Source organism: Carcharodon carcharias, chromosome 31 (assembly GCF_017639515.1).
Source record: "Carcharodon carcharias isolate sCarCar2 chromosome 31, sCarCar2.pri, whole genome shotgun sequence".
In the NCBI taxonomy this organism is placed as follows: domain Eukaryota; kingdom Metazoa; phylum Chordata; class Chondrichthyes; order Lamniformes; family Lamnidae; genus Carcharodon; species Carcharodon carcharias.
The window spans coordinates 14815839-14835447 of NC_054497.1; the positions used below are offsets into that span (position 1 = coordinate 14815839).

The 19609-nt window shown below is 49.1% G+C and overlaps 1 protein-coding gene across 1 annotated transcript; it reads right to left on the reverse strand.

Annotated features, from left to right (window-relative positions):
• Positions 1–1965: 1965 nt before the first annotated feature.
• LOC121271740 (protein FAM83F-like) lies at positions 1966–19396 on the reverse strand. The gene is made up of 5 exons (XM_041177951.1): positions 18891–19396; positions 10492–10659; positions 9732–9853; positions 3718–4409; positions 1966–2411 (listed from the first exon to the last, which is right to left on the reverse strand). The coding sequence occupies exons 1-5, from the start codon at positions 19341–19343 to the stop codon at positions 2329–2331; spliced, it is 1518 nt and encodes a 505-aa protein (XP_041033885.1). The 5' UTR covers positions 19344–19396; the 3' UTR covers positions 1966–2328.
• Positions 19397–19609: the final 213 nt, after the last annotated feature.

Genomic DNA, 19609 nt, shown 5'->3' on the forward strand with positions numbered 1-19609 from the left:
AGAAATAGCTGGGAAAACTCAGCAGGTCTGACAGCATCTGTGGAGATGAACACAGTTAACGTTTCGAGTCCGAATGACTCTGATGAAGAGTCACTTAACTGTGTCCCTCTCCGCAGATGCTGTCAGACCTGCTGAGTTTTTCCAGTTATTTTTGTTTTTGTTTTAAAATTCTGAAAGGGTTTGATAGGGTAGATGCCGAGAGATTGTTTCCACTGGTTAGGGAATCTAAAACACGGGGGCACAGTCTCAGGATAAGGGGCCGCTTCACTCAAAGAGTTGTGAATCTTTAGAATTCTCTACCCCAGAGGGTTGTAGATGCTCCATTGTTGAATACCTTTAAGGCTGGGATGGACAGATTTTTGGGCTCGCAGGGAATTAAGAGATATGGGGAGCGGCAGGAAAATGGAGTTAAAGCCCAAGATCAGCCATGATGGTATTGAATGGTGGAGCAGGCTCGATGGGCCGAGTGGTCTCCTCCTGCTTCTATTTCTTAGGTTCTTAGTTTGGGTCAAATCCCTTTAAGAAGTAATTATAAAATAAAAATATGAAAATGTACAAAATAATTTTATTTAATATTTTCCATATCAGTAAATTTCCTTTATGCAAGATGTATATCTTCATTATTAATTTTAAAAAAAGTAAAATATGAATCTATCTATAAACTATTAGAAGTCCAAGGCACATACTTTGCATAAATAAATCTCTGTTACTTTTGTCATTGGTAAATTGATTTGAGTCAATCATTTCTCGTGACTGACTCCAAGACGCAAACCCAGCACAGCTGGCAGTCTTGGTGAAAATGTAGAAAAGTTCCAACTCTTTTTAAACAACGATTCTGAAAATTGGGATCATTTATGTTTTTGAAGCTCTGAATTCAGCTTAGTTTTAAAATACTGGTGGTGAAATTCACCTAGGAGGCCAGTACAAAACAGCTGGGTCCCAGTTCCAATGGGTGCTCAACCACTCTGTCTGCAGCCCAGCTCCAATGGGCGAAGGAAATCTTTTGTGTGCTCACCCACATGTTCACACTTCATGTGAGAATCCAAAGAGTGAGCATTTCCACTGGTATTGGCACTGTCAGGCTATGGACTCTGGGGCTATAATACCCAGGCATAACCCTACTGATACTTGACCTGTCTATGTATTGTCCACGAGGAGTCCCTGGGTACTGGATCAGAAGGGGGAGGGGTAACGACCTGTTCCCCACTTCCTGAAGCCAGGGCAATGAGATTCATTGCACACATGAAGTGCGATCAGGTGGGTGAGTGTGCAAAAGATTTCCATCACCCGTTGGAACTGGGACCCAGTTGCTCTGTACTGGCCATTGCAGCACTAATTCAACACTGCCCGATCCTGGGGCCTCTCTCTCCGATCTGTGAGACTCAGTACCATTGGGAAAGCAGTCACTCACTTGACCACGTGGGAATCTACAGGAGCAGTGGACCAGGTGATTGGCACCTTCCCTATGGCGGAACATACATCGGGGAGAGGGAGGCATCGTAACCCACGTGTTATATGCTTCAGTAACATCACCTCTGGTGGGATCCTTCGGATGCCCAGTGACAGAAACAAAATTAAAAACACACAGGCCAGGATTTTCAGCTTGGTGAGCGCGCGCCGACACTCAAGAGTGGGAAATAGCGGGCGATGATGTCGGGCGAGCGTCCCGTCAGCATTGCGCACACCCCCATGCGCGATATTGTGCTCAGCGGGCGCAGATGGGATTTGGCAGCGCGTCCGCCAGCGATTAGGACGGCTCTTAAGCCCATTAATTTAACTAATTAAAGTGAAATTTTCCACGCGGTCGGCGAGTAGGCAAAGAGGCCAAGAGGCCTTTGCGTTTTTTTTCAGCGAAACCCAATCCACGGGCGGGATGAGGTTTCAAACTGTGATTTTAAAAATGTTTCTAAGCTCATTTTCAACCCGTCCCTGCTCGGGTGACAGAGTCAGGTGAGGGCGGTTGGGTGGGGGGCGGGGGGCGGGCTCACGTTTTCCTTCTCTATTTTTAAATTCTTTATTTTTAATGTTAAACGTCTTCGGCTCCCTGAGGCATCAGCTCTGCGCCCTCCCCCACTCTGGCAGCGCCGAGGTTATGGCTGTTAAATGGCCAACCAGCGTGAAGTGGTGATCGGGGCCTGGTCGCAGGAGGCAGGCTGCTGTGTGGCCATTCCCCAGGCCCTTCTGCTACCCCCCCCCTCCCCCCACCTGACGAGGGGAAAATCCTCCCTGTAGAGCGCAGCGCAATTGTCAATCTGTAAGTGATCCATCAGCCGCCATCCCAATCCCCATGGCTGATCTGTGTTTCTCCCCAACCCTCGGCACAGCTCCTCATGACAGGACACAATTCTCCTTCTTGCTGTTGTTATTGCTTCTGCCGATACTGTGGTCTGGGACCGAGGAGGTGCCCTTACCTGTCAAGACAGAAAGGCACAGGGTGAGTGAGAGCGGAGAGGGGAATCCCACCTTGTCATGAGGGAAGTGGAGAGAGGGAGGGGGTCTTGCAATGGGGCGAGGGATCTGGGAAATACCTCCAGCTTCACCTTCTGCTCACGGAGGGCATTCATTTCCCTGCAGTGACACAATTCCGCTTGGACCAGCAGACAATGGTGGAATGGTTCTGCTACTGCAGCAGAAATCTATGGGTTCAAATCTCACCGTGAGAATTTGAGGGAGTTGGAAAGTTTAGGGAGGGAATTCCAGAGATGGGGCCTGGGCAACTGAAGGCGCAACTGCCAAAGACGGAGAAATGAAAATCAGGAATGTTGAGGAGGCCACAATTGGAGGACTGCATGGATCCCAGATGGCTGTGGGCCGGGAGGAGATTTTCTTTTTATTCATCCATGGGACGTGGGCGTCGCTGGCTGGGCCAGGATTTATTGCCCATCCCCAATTGTCCTTGAGAAGGTGATGGTGAGCCGCCTTCTTAAATCGCTGCAGTCCCTGTGGTGTAGGTGCACCCACAGTGCTGTTAGAGAGGATTTTGACCCAGTGACAGTGAAGGAACAGGGATATATTTCCAAATCAGAATGGTGAGTGACTTGGAGGGGAACTTGCAGGCAGTGGTGTTCCCCATGTATCTGCTGCCCTTGTCCTTCTAGGTGGTAGAAGTCATGGGTTTGGAAGGTGCTGTCAAAGGAGGTTTGGTGAATTCCTGCAGTGCATCTTGTAGATGGTACACACACTGGTGCCACTGTGCGTCGGTGGTGGAGGGCGTGAATGGTGAAGGTGGTAAATGGGGCGTCAATCAAGTGGCTGCTTTGTCCTGGATGGTAAACAAAAACAGAATTGCCTGGAGAACCTCAGCAGGTCTGGCAGCATCGGCAGAGAAGAAAAGAGTTGACGTTTCGAGTCCTCATGACCCTTCAACAGAACTGTTGAAGGGTCATGAGGACTCGAAACATCCACTCTTTTCTTCTCTGCTGATGCTGCCAGACCTGCTGAGTTTCTCCAGGTAATTCTGTTTTTGTTTTGGATTTCCAGCATCCGCAGTTTTTTTTGTTTTTGTCCTGGATGGTATCCAGTTAGCAGGTTACAGTGATAGGGAGGGGCAAGGCTGTGGAGGGATTTGCAAACAAGAATGAGGATATTCAAATCAAAATGTTACCTTTGGAAATTCAAACAGCCCTATCCAGAGAGCAGTGTCTGTCCTGTAAGCTCACACTGAGGGGAGGGGTACAGGGTGGCGAGTGCGAGAACCCACAATGTGGCCAAAGGTACCTGTGCTCAAGTTGGTTGTGTTTCCAGTCTCTGCGGGCTGTCTTCCACTTTTGGCTGAGTCTTTCATCTTCCCCCTCAGGCTCCTCCTGAGGGCTTTGGGCTCTGAGTTCCCCTCTGCCAACCTGGAATCACTGTCAGCAGTCTGGGACGCTTTAACTCTCCTGAAACTGCCCCGGCCGATGTTCAGTATTTTGAATCCGCTGCCGGTGTCGGGCATCTGATTGGCTGGGACCAGGTCTTCGAGCGGCTCTGGTTCATCCAGGCCCCGGACGTCATTGTTGACCAGCCATTCCTGAACAGCCTGGTTTGCCTTGCTGTGATCCTCTTTCTTACTGTCTCTCATGGTCCCCTTCCGCTCCCGGAATTTCACCGTGCTCTCCTTCCTCTGGAGCTCGGTCGGAGACAGCAGCTGGCTTTCCGAGCAGGCTCGAAGGTGCATCCCCTCCGACACCAGGAGATACTTGGGGTTGTCGAACTTCCTTTTCAAGTCATCCGATCGGGGTGGGACGAAGGCAGTGGTGATGCCCAACACCGGGGCTGTGAGTCTTGGCTTGATGTTCAGATGCTCGTGGAGATTCACCATGTCCGAGTTGGCATATAGCTCCCGGAATTCAGTATCAAAATTTTCCAGAACGTGCCCAGTGTAGACAGTCAGTGTGCTGCGGTGTAACCGGGAACAGCTCCATGTGAAACTACCGGGAAATCAGAAACCCAACTCAGCCTCTATTCGAAATAAGGACGGTGAGAATGCCAATTACAGAAAGTATGGGGCTGGGGAGGGTGGGAGAGGGGTTTGTGTCCGGGATGTCCCGTCTCAAACTGCATTCACACAACCAACAACCAAAACTTACTGCTCTGTCAGGGTTTCTCATTGTGCAATGGGAAAGTGGCATCCCCATCTACAACCCAACCTGGGGCTCAGTCACCATGGCACACAGACCAAGACAGAGATATAATATACACATACATAGATGTAGACACACACAGACTCAGACACTCACACACACACACAGGCTCAGACACACACACACACACACACACAGACTCAGACACTCACACACACGCACAGACTCAGACACTCACACACACGCACAGACTCAGACACTCACACACACGCACAGACTCAGACACTCACACACACGCACAGACTCAGACACTCACACACACGCACAGACTCAGACACTCACACACACGCACAGACTCAGACACTCACACACACGCACAGACTCAGACACTCACACACGCACAGACTCAGACACTCACACACACGCACAGACTCAGACACTCACACACGCACAGACTCAGACACTCACACACACGCACAGACTCAGACACTCACACACACACGCACAGACTCAGACACTCACACACACACACAGACTCAGACACTCACACACACGCACAGACTCAGACACTCACACACACACACACACAGACTCAGACACACACACACGCACACACAGACTCAGACACTCACACACACGCACACACAGACTCAGACACTCACACACACGCACAGACTCAGACACTCACACACACGCACAGACTCAGACACTCACACACATGCACAGACTCAGACACACACACACACGCACAGACTCAGACACTCACACACGCACAGACTCAGACACTCACACACGCACAGACTCAGACACTCACACACACACACACAGACTCAGACACTCACACACACGCACAGACTCAGACACACACACACACACACACACACACACACAGACTCAGACACTCACACACACACACAGACTCAGACACTCACACACACACACAGACTCAGACACTCACACACACACACACAGGCTCAGACACTCACACACACACACACAGGCTCAGACACTCACACACACACACAGGCTCAGACACTCACACACACACACACAGGCTCAGACACACACACACACACACACACACAGGCTCAGACACACACACACACACACACACACACACACACACAGACTCAGACACTCACACACACACACACAGACTCAGACACACACACACACAGACTCACTCACTCACACACACACAGACTCACTCACTCACACACACACACACACACACACACACACACACATACGCACAGACTCAGACACTCACTCACACACACGCACAGACTCAGACACTCACTCACACACACGCACAGACTCAGACACTCACACACACGCACAGACTCAGACACTCACACACACACGCACAGACTCAGACACTCACACACACACACAGCCTCAGACACACACACACACACACAGCCTCAGACACTCACACACACACACACACACACACACAGGCTCAGACACACACACACACACACAGACTCAGACACTCACATACACACACACAGACTCAGACACTCACATACATACGCACAGACTCAGACACTCACATACATACGCACAGACTCAGACACTCACATACATACGCACAGACTCAGACACTCACACACACACGCACAGACTCAGACACACACACACACGCACAGACTCAGACACTCACACACACACGCACAGACTCAGACACTCACACACACACGCACAGACTCAGACACTCACACACACACGCACAGCCTCAGACACTCACACACACACACAGCCTCAGACACACACACACACACAGCCTCAGACACTCACACACACACACAGCCTCAGACACTCACACACACACACAGCCTCAGACACTCACACACACACACAGCCTCAGACACTCACACACACACACACACACACAGACTCAGACACTCACACACACACACACACACAGACTCAGACACTCACACACACACACACACACACACACAGACTCAGACACTCACACACACACACACACACACACACACACGCACAGACTCAGACACTCACACACACGCACAGACTCAGACACTCACACACACACGCACAGACTCAGACACTCACACACGCACAGGCTCAGACACTCACACACGCACAGGCTCAGACACTCACACACGCACACACACACACACACACAGACTCAGACACTCACACACGCACACACACACACACACACACAGACTCAGACACTCACACACACACAGACTCAGACACTCACACACACACAGACTCAGACACACACACACACACACACACAGACTCAGACACACACACACACACACACAGACTCAGACACTCACACACACACACACAGACTCAGACACTCACACACACACACACAGACTCAGACACTCACACACACACACACAGACTCAGACTCAGACACACACACACACAGACTCAGACACACACACACACAGACTCAGACACACACACACATACACACACAGACTCAGACACACACACACACACACAGACTCAGACACTCACACACGCACACACACACACACACACACACAGACTCAGACACTCACACACACACAGACTCAGACACTCACACACACACAGACTCAGACACACACACACACACAGACTCAGACACACACACACACACACACAGACTCAGACACTCACACACACACACACAGACTCAGACACTCACACACACACAGACTCAGACACACACACACATACACACACAGACTCAGACACACACACACACACACAGACTCAGACACTCACACACACACACACACAGACTCAGACACTCACACACACACACACACAGACTCAGACACTCACACACACACACAGCCTCAGACACTCACACACACGCACAGCCTCAGACACTCACACACACGCACAGCCTCAGACACTCACACACACACACACACAGACTCAGACACTCACACACACACACACACAGACTCAGACACTCACACACACACACACACACACACACACAGACTCAGACACTCACACACACACACAGACTCAGACACACACACGCACAGACTCAGACACACACACGCACAGACTCAGAAACACACACGCACAGACTCAGACACACACACGCACAGACTCAGACACTCACACACACGCACAGACTCAGACACTCACACACACGCACAGACTCAGACACTCACACACACACACACAGACTCAGACACACACACACACACACACAGACTCAGACACTCACACACACACACACAGACTCAGACACTCACACACACACACACAGACTCAGACACACACACACACAGACTCAGACACACACACACACAGACTCAGACACACACACACATACACACACAGACTCAGACACACACACACACACACAGACTCAGACACTCACACACGCACACACACACACACACACACACAGACTCAGACACTCACACACACACAGACTCAGACACTCACACACACACAGACTCAGACACACACACACACACAGACTCAGACACACACACACACACACACAGACTCAGACACTCACACACACACACACAGACTCAGACACTCACACACACACAGACTCAGACACACACACACAGACTCAGACACACACACACATACACACACAGACTCAGACACACACACACACACACAGACTCAGACACACACACACACACACACAGACTCAGACATTCACACACACACACACACAGACTCAGACACTCACACACACACACACACAGACTCAGACACTCACACACACGCACAGCCTCAGACACTCACACACACGCACAGCCTCAGACACTCACACACACACACACACAGACTCAGACACTCACACACACACACACACAGACTCAGACACTCACACACACACACACACACACACACACACAGACTCAGACATTCACACACACACACACACAGACTCAGACACTCACACACACACACACACAGACTCAGACACTCACACACACACACACACAGACTCAGACACTCACACACACGCACAGACTCAGACACTCACACACACGCACAGCCTCAGACACTCACACACACACACACACAGACTCAGACACTCACACACACACACACACAGACTCAGACACTCACACACACACACACACAGACTCAGACACTCACACACACACACACACACACACAGACTCAGACACTCACACACACACACAGACTCAGACACACACACGCACAGACTCAGACACACACACGCACAGACTCAGACACACACACGCACAGACTCAGACACACACACGCACAGACTCAGACACACACACGCACAGACTCAGACACACACACGCACAGACTCAGACACACACACGCACAGACTCAGACACTCACACACACGCACAGACTCAGACACTCACACACACGCACAGACTCAGACACTCACACACACGCACAGACTCAGACACACACACACACGCACAGACTCAGACACTCACACACACGCACAGACTCAGACACTCACACACACGCACAGACTCAGACACTCACACACACGCACAGACTCAGACACTCACACACACGCACAGACTCAGACACTCACACACACACGCACAGACTCAGACACTCACACACACACACACACAGACTCAGACACTCACACACACGCACAGACTCAGACACTCACACACACGCACAGACTCAGACACTCACACACACGCGCAGACTCAGACACTCACACACACGCACAGACTCAGACACTCACACACACACACACAGACTCAGACACTCACACACACGCACAGACTCAGACACTCACACACACACACACACAGACTCAGACACTCACACACACACACACACAGACTCAGACACTCACACACACGCACAGACTCAGACACCCACACACACGCACAGAGTCTCCAGTGGGAGTCATTGAATGAATGATGGACTCAGGTGAAGAGGCCTTGTCTGAGCTGTCTGACCAGACCCCTCAGTTGCTTTGATAGTGTGGCCATTCCAAACTGACGGACTCAGTCCGACAGTCCAACAGGATCCCCAGGGGTAGGGGAAAAACTGAACCGTAATGTAAGTGTGACATGGAGACTTCACTGAAAAACAGGACAAACCTACTGTTGCCAAATGACCATTTGTAGCAATAAATAACCAGACCGGAGGATACAGACGTGGTTTCATGGGGCATTAGATCCAGAGGAGGATATTTACCTGTATGAGCCGGAAAGCACTTTGTCACCATCCACAATCATAAACTTCTGGTTTAGATCACCCTTAATGTATCCCGTTGCCAAATAGAGACCAGTGCCAGCAATGGAACGAACACGCAGGTACTGAAAAACAAGATAGTGATGGACAGAAATCCATACCTCCCTCTCCTTCTCTCACCCTCTCTCCCTCGGGTAGGAGCTTAGCTGTGATTGAATTCACCAGCAGCTCCCTCACCCCTAGTCCAAGCAGATCACCCTTCCCCTGCAAACCTAAGCACTGAGACTCCGCAGTGGCTATTCAGCTGCGGGGGGCTTCAACAGCTGAATGACTGGCTGATTGGCTAAGCCCATCCTGTTTGTGTGCAGGGTGGATTGGGATAGGGATCCCTGAGTGAGGCAGATGAAGCCAGCAACAGAACTCGAGTCCCCCTGTGATCTATCCTGGTCTCAAATCACACACCCTGTCCCAGTCTTGACTCTCTCTGTCTCTCAGCCACTTCACCCTTTTTTTTTTAAAAATGACAGATTTCTCCTGCTCTTGAGAACAAGACTGACCACAATGGTTTGGACATAGACCACCCCCCCTCCAATCATTGGCACTCGGCTTGGGTGAGACTGGAATCCAGGATTCAGCTATACTCTCGGTGTGATTGTCTTGGGGAGGAGGTGGGTGTGTGGCAGTGTCACATCTGCAGGTAGGAAAACTCAGGAATTAGAAGGGACAGAGCCCCCGGTGTCAGATCCCCCAGCGAGACACTCACTTGGATCATCAAATCATTCAGTTCCATTCTCTTGCACATCTCCAGGAAGCTTTTCAGTTTCCCCTCATCCAGGATGATATAAACTGGGAGCCTCCGCCTGTAACAAGCCTCAATCAGATCTTCAAATATATTCCGGTCCGTGAAATCATCCATCACTAACGCAATCATCTGAATAAAAAAGTTAATGAGACATTTTCAAATTGCCAACACCCAGTTCCCAGTTTTGAATCTAAAATGGGGAAGAACTTTATTTACTCAGTGAATGGGACTCACTGTGCATGAGGGGGGTGGAAATTGAGTCTGAACGATTTCAAAGGGAAATTGGATGGGTACTTGAGGGAAATAAACTTGTAGGGCTAGGGGGAGATGGATGGCACTGACTGAACTGCTCTACAGAGGGTCAGCATGGATTCAATGGGCCGAATGGCCTCCTTCTGACCATTAATGAACCTATAAGTCTAAGTTCAAGCCAGAATTAATTTCCAAACCTGGTGCAACTGATACATTTGGCAATTGTTGTAATTTTAAACAGCTGAATGTACTCCTGTTACATGGGAATGAGGGTGTAGGAAGGAAGGAGGGGGTGAGGTGGATGGAGGGAGGGGGGTGAGGTGGAGGGAAGGAGGGGGTGGGGTGGAGGGAAGGAGGGAGACCACTGAATGAGAAAGCGGAATTAAAAAGAAGGTAACAAGACTGAAGAGTAATGAAGTGTAGGAGGAAAAGCTAGATCAGAAACTAACATCCTGTGTTTGAGAGTGCACAATAAATCCTGGAGTTGAATCTGGAGAAACTTGGTGCAGTTAATGTGGGTTTGAAATGGATCTGACATCAGAGACTGGAGTGGAGTCTCTGATAGAACAAGGAAACACTTCCTGCTGTATATTCCTGTTTGTAAATGTCTTGTGTTGTGAGATGTCTCGGGGCCTTGAGCTCATCATCAACATTCCCAGTGGGATGTGCTCACAATGGACTGTAATCAGCTTTAATCAGCTGCCTGTAATCTCCCTGTGTGAATTACAAGTTAATAATCTGCCTGTAAATTTCAGGCTTCAAACCAGCCCAGGGGACACTGAATGATTCTGTTATCTTTACAGCACCTTATATGTGACACCAATTGTGTGACAGCTGGTGTGTGACAGATAGTAATGGATAACTTTTACTTTTTCACACTACTTAAATGTTATGAGTCCTTCAACAACAACTTATATTTATATAGCGCCTTTATTGTCATGAAACACCCCAAAGTGTCCTACGGGAGCATTATAAAACAAAATATGTCACCAAGCCACATATGGAGTTTTAAGTATAGATCAAAGGGTAGGTTTTAAGGAGGAAAGCAAGGTTGAGAGTTGGAGGGTTTTAGGGAGGGAATTCCAGGGTTTGGAATCTAAGCTGCTGAAAGCACTATCGCCAATGCTGGAGTGATTAAAATCTGCGATACTCACAAAAGGCCAGAATTCGAGGAGTGTAGACATCTGGGAGGGCTGTGGGGTTGGAGGAGGTTACAGAGAGATGGAGAGGAGAGGCGAGGCCATGGAGGGATTTGAAACCACAGATGAGAATTCTGAAATCAAGACATTGCTTTGATGGGGGTGGGGAGGGGGGCCAATGCAGGTCAGCAAGCACAGGTGTGATAGGGGAAGGGGCCTCGGTGCGAGTTAGGACACGAGCAGCAGAGTTTCGGATGGCCTCAGGTTTACAGAGGGTAAGAATGTGGGAGATGAGTCAATAATGCATTGGGACAGTCAAGTTTAGAGGTAACAAATGCACAGATGAGGGTTTCAGCAGCGGATGAGCTGTGGCAGGAGTGAAGTCAGGCAATTTTAGTGGGGTGGACTTAGTGATCGCACAAGTACCTTTATCGGGTAGTGTTTACGGTTAAGGTGCAACTCTAGGTGGCAACGCCTGACTGCAATGTGATAAACTGGTCCCCACTTTCCACGAGGCAGGTACTGGGGGTGTGGGGGAGGTACCTTCACAGTAAAATGAAGATCATGCATCCTTGCATCAACATGGGGGAGGGTTGTAGGAAAGTCCTTGCAACACTTGAGAAATTATTAAGCAGCTGGGGAAAGGGTGCTTTACAGGAAGGCAGGTTTAGTTAGAAGTCCTGCAGTTAGCAAAGGCTTAACTTGTGGCTGTGCAGATACGATGACAGGGGAGTTACTCAAACTGAACTGATAAGAGCATCTTCCTTTTCTCTGTTGACTACCTGTGCTGCAGCCTTGGCTGTGGTTTGCATTTGCTTGTGCGTTCCGATATTGATCAGATAAACCCAGTGGCTTCACAACAGTCAAATTCGGCATTGCCTCAAGATCCACTGCCTTTCCTGTGAATGTGACCGGGCTCAGAGGACTCTCGCTCACAATTCATACTTCACGCCAGACTCCAGTTCAACTTCTGCATCCAAAAAAGTTAATGTTTTAAACACAAAAGCAATGTAACATCGGAAGCCTTAACATCTGAGGGGGAGTGGGGGCACTTTCTGTCCTCAGCAACGGTGAGGGGGCGGACAGGAGGAGGGGGTTCAGAGCCCAGAGCAGAATGGGGTGGGGCTGGGGGACCAGCATGTTCGTTTGGGGTGGGAGGAGGTTTGGGGGCAGGGAACGTTGTTTACCTCAATACTGTTTCTTGGAGTCGGCTGTGCACCAAGTTCTGTCTACACAGCAACAATGACTGCACTTGCAGATAAAGGCGGGGGGGGGGCGCTTTGAGATGCCCTGACAACCTGCAAGGTTTCGTATAAAATCCGAAGCTCTTTCTAGCACAGATGAAAAGGGAAGAGTCAGCCAAGATTCCTCAGTGCCCTGAAATATTCACTGCCACGATGAGCTGGAAATTTTGAGAGTTTAAGCGTCGGATAAGGAGAGGATCAAGTTGGTGATGCACTCTGTAGCTGAATAGCCATCTCAGCCGATGCACCAAAGGGCACCTAATGCTTGTGGCATTGAACTTCAGCAAGCATCAGCACCACCAGGGTAGGAGAATGTTATAGGCATTGGAGCCAATCCAGAGAAGGTTCACTAGGTTGATCCTGGGTATGGAGGGATTTTCTTATGAGGAGAGGTTGAGTAGGTTGGGCCTGTAGAAGCTTAGAAGAATAAGAGGCAATCTTCTTGAAACATACAAGATTCTTAGGGGGCTTGACAAGACAAAAACTTAGCAGATGGAATATAACGTGGGAAAGTGTGAGGTTATGCACTTTGGCAGGAAGAACAGAGGAGCTGAATATTAGTTAAATGGAGAAAGACTGCAGAAAGCTGCAGCACAGAGGGGTTTGGGGGTCCTCGTGCGTGAATCACAAAAAGCTAGCGTACAAGTTCATGAACGTTGGCCTTTATTTCAAAGGGAAAGGAGTATAAAAATAAGGAAGTCTTGTTAAAACTATACAAGGCACTAGTTAGACCACATCTAGAATACTGGGAACAGTTTTGGTTCCCTTATCTAAGGAAAGATATACTGGCATTGGAGGCAGTCCAGAGAAGGTTCACTAAGTTGATCCCAGGTATGGAGGGATTTTCGTATGAGGAGAGGTTGAGTAGGTTGGGCCTGTACTCATTGGAGTTTAGAAGAATGAGAGGCAACCTTATTGAAGCATATAAGATTCTTAGGGGGCTTGACAGGGTAGATGCTGAGAGATTATTTCCCCTTGTGGGAGAGTCTAGGCCCAGAGGGCATAATCTCAAGAGTAAGGGGTCACCTATTTAAAACACAGACGAGGAGGAATTTCTTCTCCCAGAGGGTAGTCAATCTGAGGAATTCTTTACCACAAAGGGCTGTAGAGGCTGAGTCATTAAGGATATTCAATATGAGAAAGACAGGTTTTTAATCAGTAAGGGAATCGAGGGTTATGGAGAAAAGGCAGGAAAGTGGAGTTGAGGATTATCAGGTCAGCCATGATCTCATTGAATGGCGGAGCAGACTCGATGGGCCAAATGGCCTACTTCTGCTCCTACATCTTATGGTCTTATGTTGGGGGAGGGGAGGGAAACATATGGTTTCAATAATATTACCATCTTCTAGACCCCACCACCAACTTCTGGGGGGGTTACCATTGAACAGAAACTCTATTGGACCAATCACAAAAATACTATGACTACAGGAGCAGGTCAGAGGCTGAGAATTCTGAGGCAAATAACCCACCTCCTGACTCTCCAAAGCCTGTCCACCATCTACAAGGCACAAGTCAGGAGTGTGATGGAATACTCTCCACTTGCCTGGATGAGTGCAGCTCCAACAACACTCAAGAAGCTTGACACCATCCAGGACAAAGCAGCCCACTTGGATTGGAACCCCATCCAGAAACATTCACTCCCTCCACTACCGACGCACAGTAGCAACAGTGTGTACCATCTACAAGATGCACTGCAGGAATTTGCCAAGGCTCCTTCAACAGCACTTTCCAAACCTGTGACCACCTAGAAGGACAAGGACAGCAGATAGATGGGAACACCACCACCACCTGGAAGTTCCCCTCCAAGTCACTCACCATCCTGACCTGGAAATATATCACCGTTACTTCACTGTCACTGGGCCAAAATCCTGGAACTCCCTCCCTAACAGCACGGTGGGTGTACCTATGCCACATGGACTGCAGCGGTTCAAGAAGGCAGCTCACCACCACCTTCTCAAGGGCAATTAGGAATGGGCAATAAATGCTGGCCTAGCAACTCCCACATCCCATGAATGCTATTTTTTTAAGAAGTACAAGCAGAGTAGGGACAGGACGCAGAATGTTCTGGATTTATTTTTGCCGGGGGGTGGGGTGGGGGGGGAGCTTTTAGAATTTTTCAGCCACATGTACGAAGGACTGTTTCTCATATGAGAAGGATCACCAATGACTCTGATAATTCACATTTAAGCTATGAATAATGGAGGTAGATACTGCAGCACTGCTGACTGGAGTGTGACACAGCCATGAATCAAGATTAAGTGAGAGAAAGTAAGTGGGGTGTAAATTCACAAAAGGAAGAAGATAAAAAAACCCATTAAACTTATCCACCGTCAATCTCTTCCTTCAGTTCACACCTACACCCACCCCGGCAACTGAAGGGAAATTAACTTGGGGGGGGGGGGGGGGGGGGGGGGGGGGGGGGGGGGGGGGGGGGGGCAAAGAGCATCCAATTTCAGGACAGACGCTGGGAAATTCCTCCCCCATTCCCCCAGGGAAAGTCCAGTCGACTATGGCTCCCCCTGACATTTCGGGAGATTATTCCGCCCACACACACCGAGAAGCCCAATGATCCTCCAGGCATCACCTAAATTCTGGTTACTATGGCGACACTCAGTTAACAAATTCACATCTTTGTGTGAACAGCCTTTACCTTGCTTCATGTGTCAACACTGTGCATTTACATAACTTTGGAAAGCTGCTCAACCCACTCTACATCAGGAAGTAGTTTTAAAAAAACATATTGCCCATCCTTAATTGTCCTTTGTAGTGGTAGTAGTGCACCCAACCCCCCACCTCCCCGCCCCCCCACCCCCTCCCACCACCACCACCACTTCTTGAACAACTGTGTAACAGGTTAATACAAGTTAGTAAAAACAAAAAAACTGCGGATGCTGGAAATCCAAAACAAAAACAGAATTACCTGGAAAAACTCAGCAGGTCTGGCAGCATCGGCGGAGAAGAAAAGAGTTGACGTTTCGAGTCCTCATGACCCTTCGACAGTTCTGTCGAAGGGTCATGAGGACTCGAAACGTCAACTCTTTTCTTCTCCGCCAATGCTGCCAGACCTGCTGAGTTTTTCCAGGTAATTCTGTTTTTGTAATACAAGTAAGTGCCTTGCCAGGCCACCTCAGAGGGCAGTTAAGAGGCAACCACGCTGGTGTGGGACTGGAGTCACATGTAGGCCCAGGCTGGGTAAGGATGACAAGTTTCCTTCCTGAGTGACGCAATTTCTATGACAATCTGGCACTTTCATGATCACTTTAACTCATCGCAGCTTTGAAAACTTAATTCAAGTTCTCAACCTGCTTTGGTGGGATTTGGACTCGTGGTCCAACTGGATTATTCGTCCAGGCCCTTGGATTCCAGACAAGTAACACAGCCACAACAGCACCATACCTAAATTCAGAGGCATAGCAGGAGAGTTAGGAAAGGTTACCAAACGTCTGCTTGAAAGGATGAGAGTTAAGAAGCTTTTTCAAGGCGGAGAGAGGCAGAGCGAGCAAAGGATGAGGCAGGGAGATCCAGAGATGGGCATTCAGGTGAATGCAGGAGGGGTAACCTATTGGAGGGAGACCTTGGGAGGGATTTGAAAGCTGTTGGAAAATCTGAAAGTAGCACTGACTAAATATCACATAATGAAACTGGAAGTTACATAAATTATATAAATCCACCCAGCTATAGAAAAGGAGCCGAATAAAAGGGGCTGGATGGCTGACTTCTCCTATTTCGTATGAAAACAAACATATCGAACTGCTGGAAACACGCAGAGAGTTGGGCAGCTTCTGAAAGAGGATGGTGGGCTATTGTTTCTGGGGTCCTTTCCTGGGCCTCCTGTAGTCAGTTTATTAACGTCTGTGCCTACGTGGGTAGCACTCTCACCTCGGGATCAGTAAGCTGTGGATTCAGACTCCCTCCCAGAGACTTACGTACAAAACCTAGACTGACACTTCCAGTACCAGGACTGAGGAAGCACCGCTGTCTGAGGGTCAGTACTGAAGGAGCGCTGCACTGTCAGAGGGTCAGTACTGAGGGAGCGCTGCACTGTCAGAGGGTCAGTACTGAGGGAGCGCTGCACTGTCAGAGGGTCAGTACTGAAGGAGCGCTGCACTGTCAGAGGGTCAGTACTGAAGGAGCGCTGCACTGTCAGAGGGTCAGTACTGAAGGAGCGCTGCACTGTCAGAGGGTCAGTACTGAGGGAGCGCTGCACTGTCAGAGGGTCAGTACTGAGGGAGCGCTGCACTGTCAGAGGGTCAGTACTGAAGGAGCGCTGCACTGTCAGAGGGTCAGTACTGAAGGAGCGCTGCACTGTCAGAGGGTCAGTACTGAAGGAGCGCTGCACTGTCAGAGGGTCAGTACTGAAGGAGCGCTGCACTGTCAGAGGGTCAGTACTGAGGGAGTGCTGCACTGTCAGAGGGTCAGTACTGAGGGAGCGCTGCACTGTCAGAGGGTCAGTACTGAGGGAGCACTGCACTGCTGGTGGGTCAGCACTGAGGGAGCACTGCACTGCTGGTGGGTCAGCACTGAGGGAGTGTCGCACTGTCAGAGGGTCAGTACTGAGGGAGTGCTGCCTGTCAAGGGTCAGCACTGAGGGAGTGCTGCACTGTCAAAGATCCTGTCTTTCACATGAGCTGTTCAATCAAAGCCTTCTTGGGTGGATGTAAAAGATCCCACAGCAGGGAGAACAAGGAAAGCAGGGGATTTCTCACCGGTCTCCTGAGCCAATGTTTATCCCTTAATCAACATCATTAAAACAGATTATCTGGTCATTATCACATTGCTGCTTGTGGGATCTTTCTGTGTGCAAATTGGCTGCCGTGTTTCCACAATAGTGACAAGACCTCAATTGGGCAGACAATTGGCAGATAAAGTTCAATGCAGAGAAATGTGAGTTGATTCATTTTGGCAGGAAAGATATGGAGAGACAATATAAAACAAAGGGAAAGACTTTAAAGGAGGTGCAGGAACAGAGGGACCTCTGTATATGTACATAGGTCACTGAAGATGGCTGGGCATGTTGAGAGAGCAGTTAATGAAGCATATAGTATCTTAGGCTTTATTATTGGAGCATTGAGTACAAGAGTAAGGAGGTCATGTTGAACTTGTATAAGACACCAGTTAGGCCTCACCTGGAGTACTGCACCCAGTTCTGGGCACCATACTTGAGGAAGGATGTGGAGAGAGTACAGAGGAGATTCACAAGAATGATTGCCGGGATGAAGATCTGTAGCTATGAGGATAGATGGAGAGGTTGGGGCTGTTTTCCTTGGGGAAAAGAAGGCTGAGAGGAGACTTGTTAGAGGGATTCAAGATCCTGAGAGAGAAGGACAGGGTAAATAGTGAGAAACTGTTCCCACTCAAGAGAACATCAAGATCTAGAGGGCACAGATTCAAAATAATTGGCAAAAGGAGTAAATGTGATGCGAGGAAAAATCTTTTCACCCAGAGGGTGGTTGGAGCCTGGAACAAACTCCCTGAGAGGGTGGTGGAGGCAGGGTAAACGTATTCAAAAAGGGAATTGGATTGCTACCTGAAAAGAGAGAATGTGCAAGGTTACAGGGGTAAGGCAGGGGAGTGGGACTTGGTGGAATGCTCTCTCAGAGAGCCAGTGCAGACTCAATGGGCCAAATGGCCTCCTTCTCCATTGCAAAGATTCAGTGACACTGTGAATTGATGAAAGGGGGTGCTGTAGAAATGGGAATTAGTTGGTCCATGATTGTTCACTTACCTTCTTCGCATCTTGGATCGCCTTCCGCACAATTTCCTTGATGAAGGGATCATTGTTTTTTGGGGGGTGCATGTGCACAGTTGCCCTGGTGACCCCTCGATAGGTAACATGCTGTGTCCAGCCCAGATCTAGGTCGGGTATTGGGGTGTCACTCTGCTCTGGCCAGTAGGTTGAAGAAGAGCTGCCACTCTCAGTCTTCTTACCTTTTGAAGTGTCCTTCCCCTCGACCTCATACCTGTGGCAATCTTTGGAAATGCTCTCAACCTCTTTGGAGGAAATAAACTCTTTGGCTTTTTTGTCCTTCAGTAGCTTGTGGAAACCAACTTCACCAGCTTTTAGTAGTTCATTTAAGGCTAAACGTTGGAATTCACAGTAATAGAATTCTGCCTTTTTGTCATTAATTCTAATATTAATATGATTATCTTCCAAACACTCCAGCTGGGAACTCGCCATGTTCTCTTGCTGCTGTTACTGCCTTTCTTGTCCCGACTCACCTGTCTGACGTCAAGTCTCGTCCAACAGGTCAGGCAACTATTCGCCGGAACGTCCTCCCTTTAAGGGCGGTGATTGACAAGCATCTTAGCCAATAATAGTGCGAAATTAAACTGAACAGCCAATCATAATGTGAGGTGGGTGGGATTTCATAAAGGGGGGGTTGTCTTTCAAGAACGGAACCAAAGCTCACATTTCAAATGGTCAGCATACCTGAGCTATTCTTA

What these genes read in the sequence shown, in the direction of transcription:
- LOC121271740 (XM_041177951.1), bottom strand. Translation starts at nt 19,343, where the DNA reads ATGGCGAGTTCCCAGCTGGAGTGTTTGGAAGATAATCATATTAATATT. An exon ending in TGAATGATTTGATGATCCAA is followed by an intron (nt 9,854 to 10,491) that starts GTGAGTGTCTCG and finishes CTTGTTTTTCAG; the next exon opens with TACCTGCGTGTTCGTTCCAT. An exon ending in GTGCTTTCCGGCTCATACAG is followed by an intron (nt 4,410 to 9,731) that starts GTAAATATCCTC and finishes ATTTCCCGGTAG; the next exon opens with TTTCACATGGAGCTGTTCCC.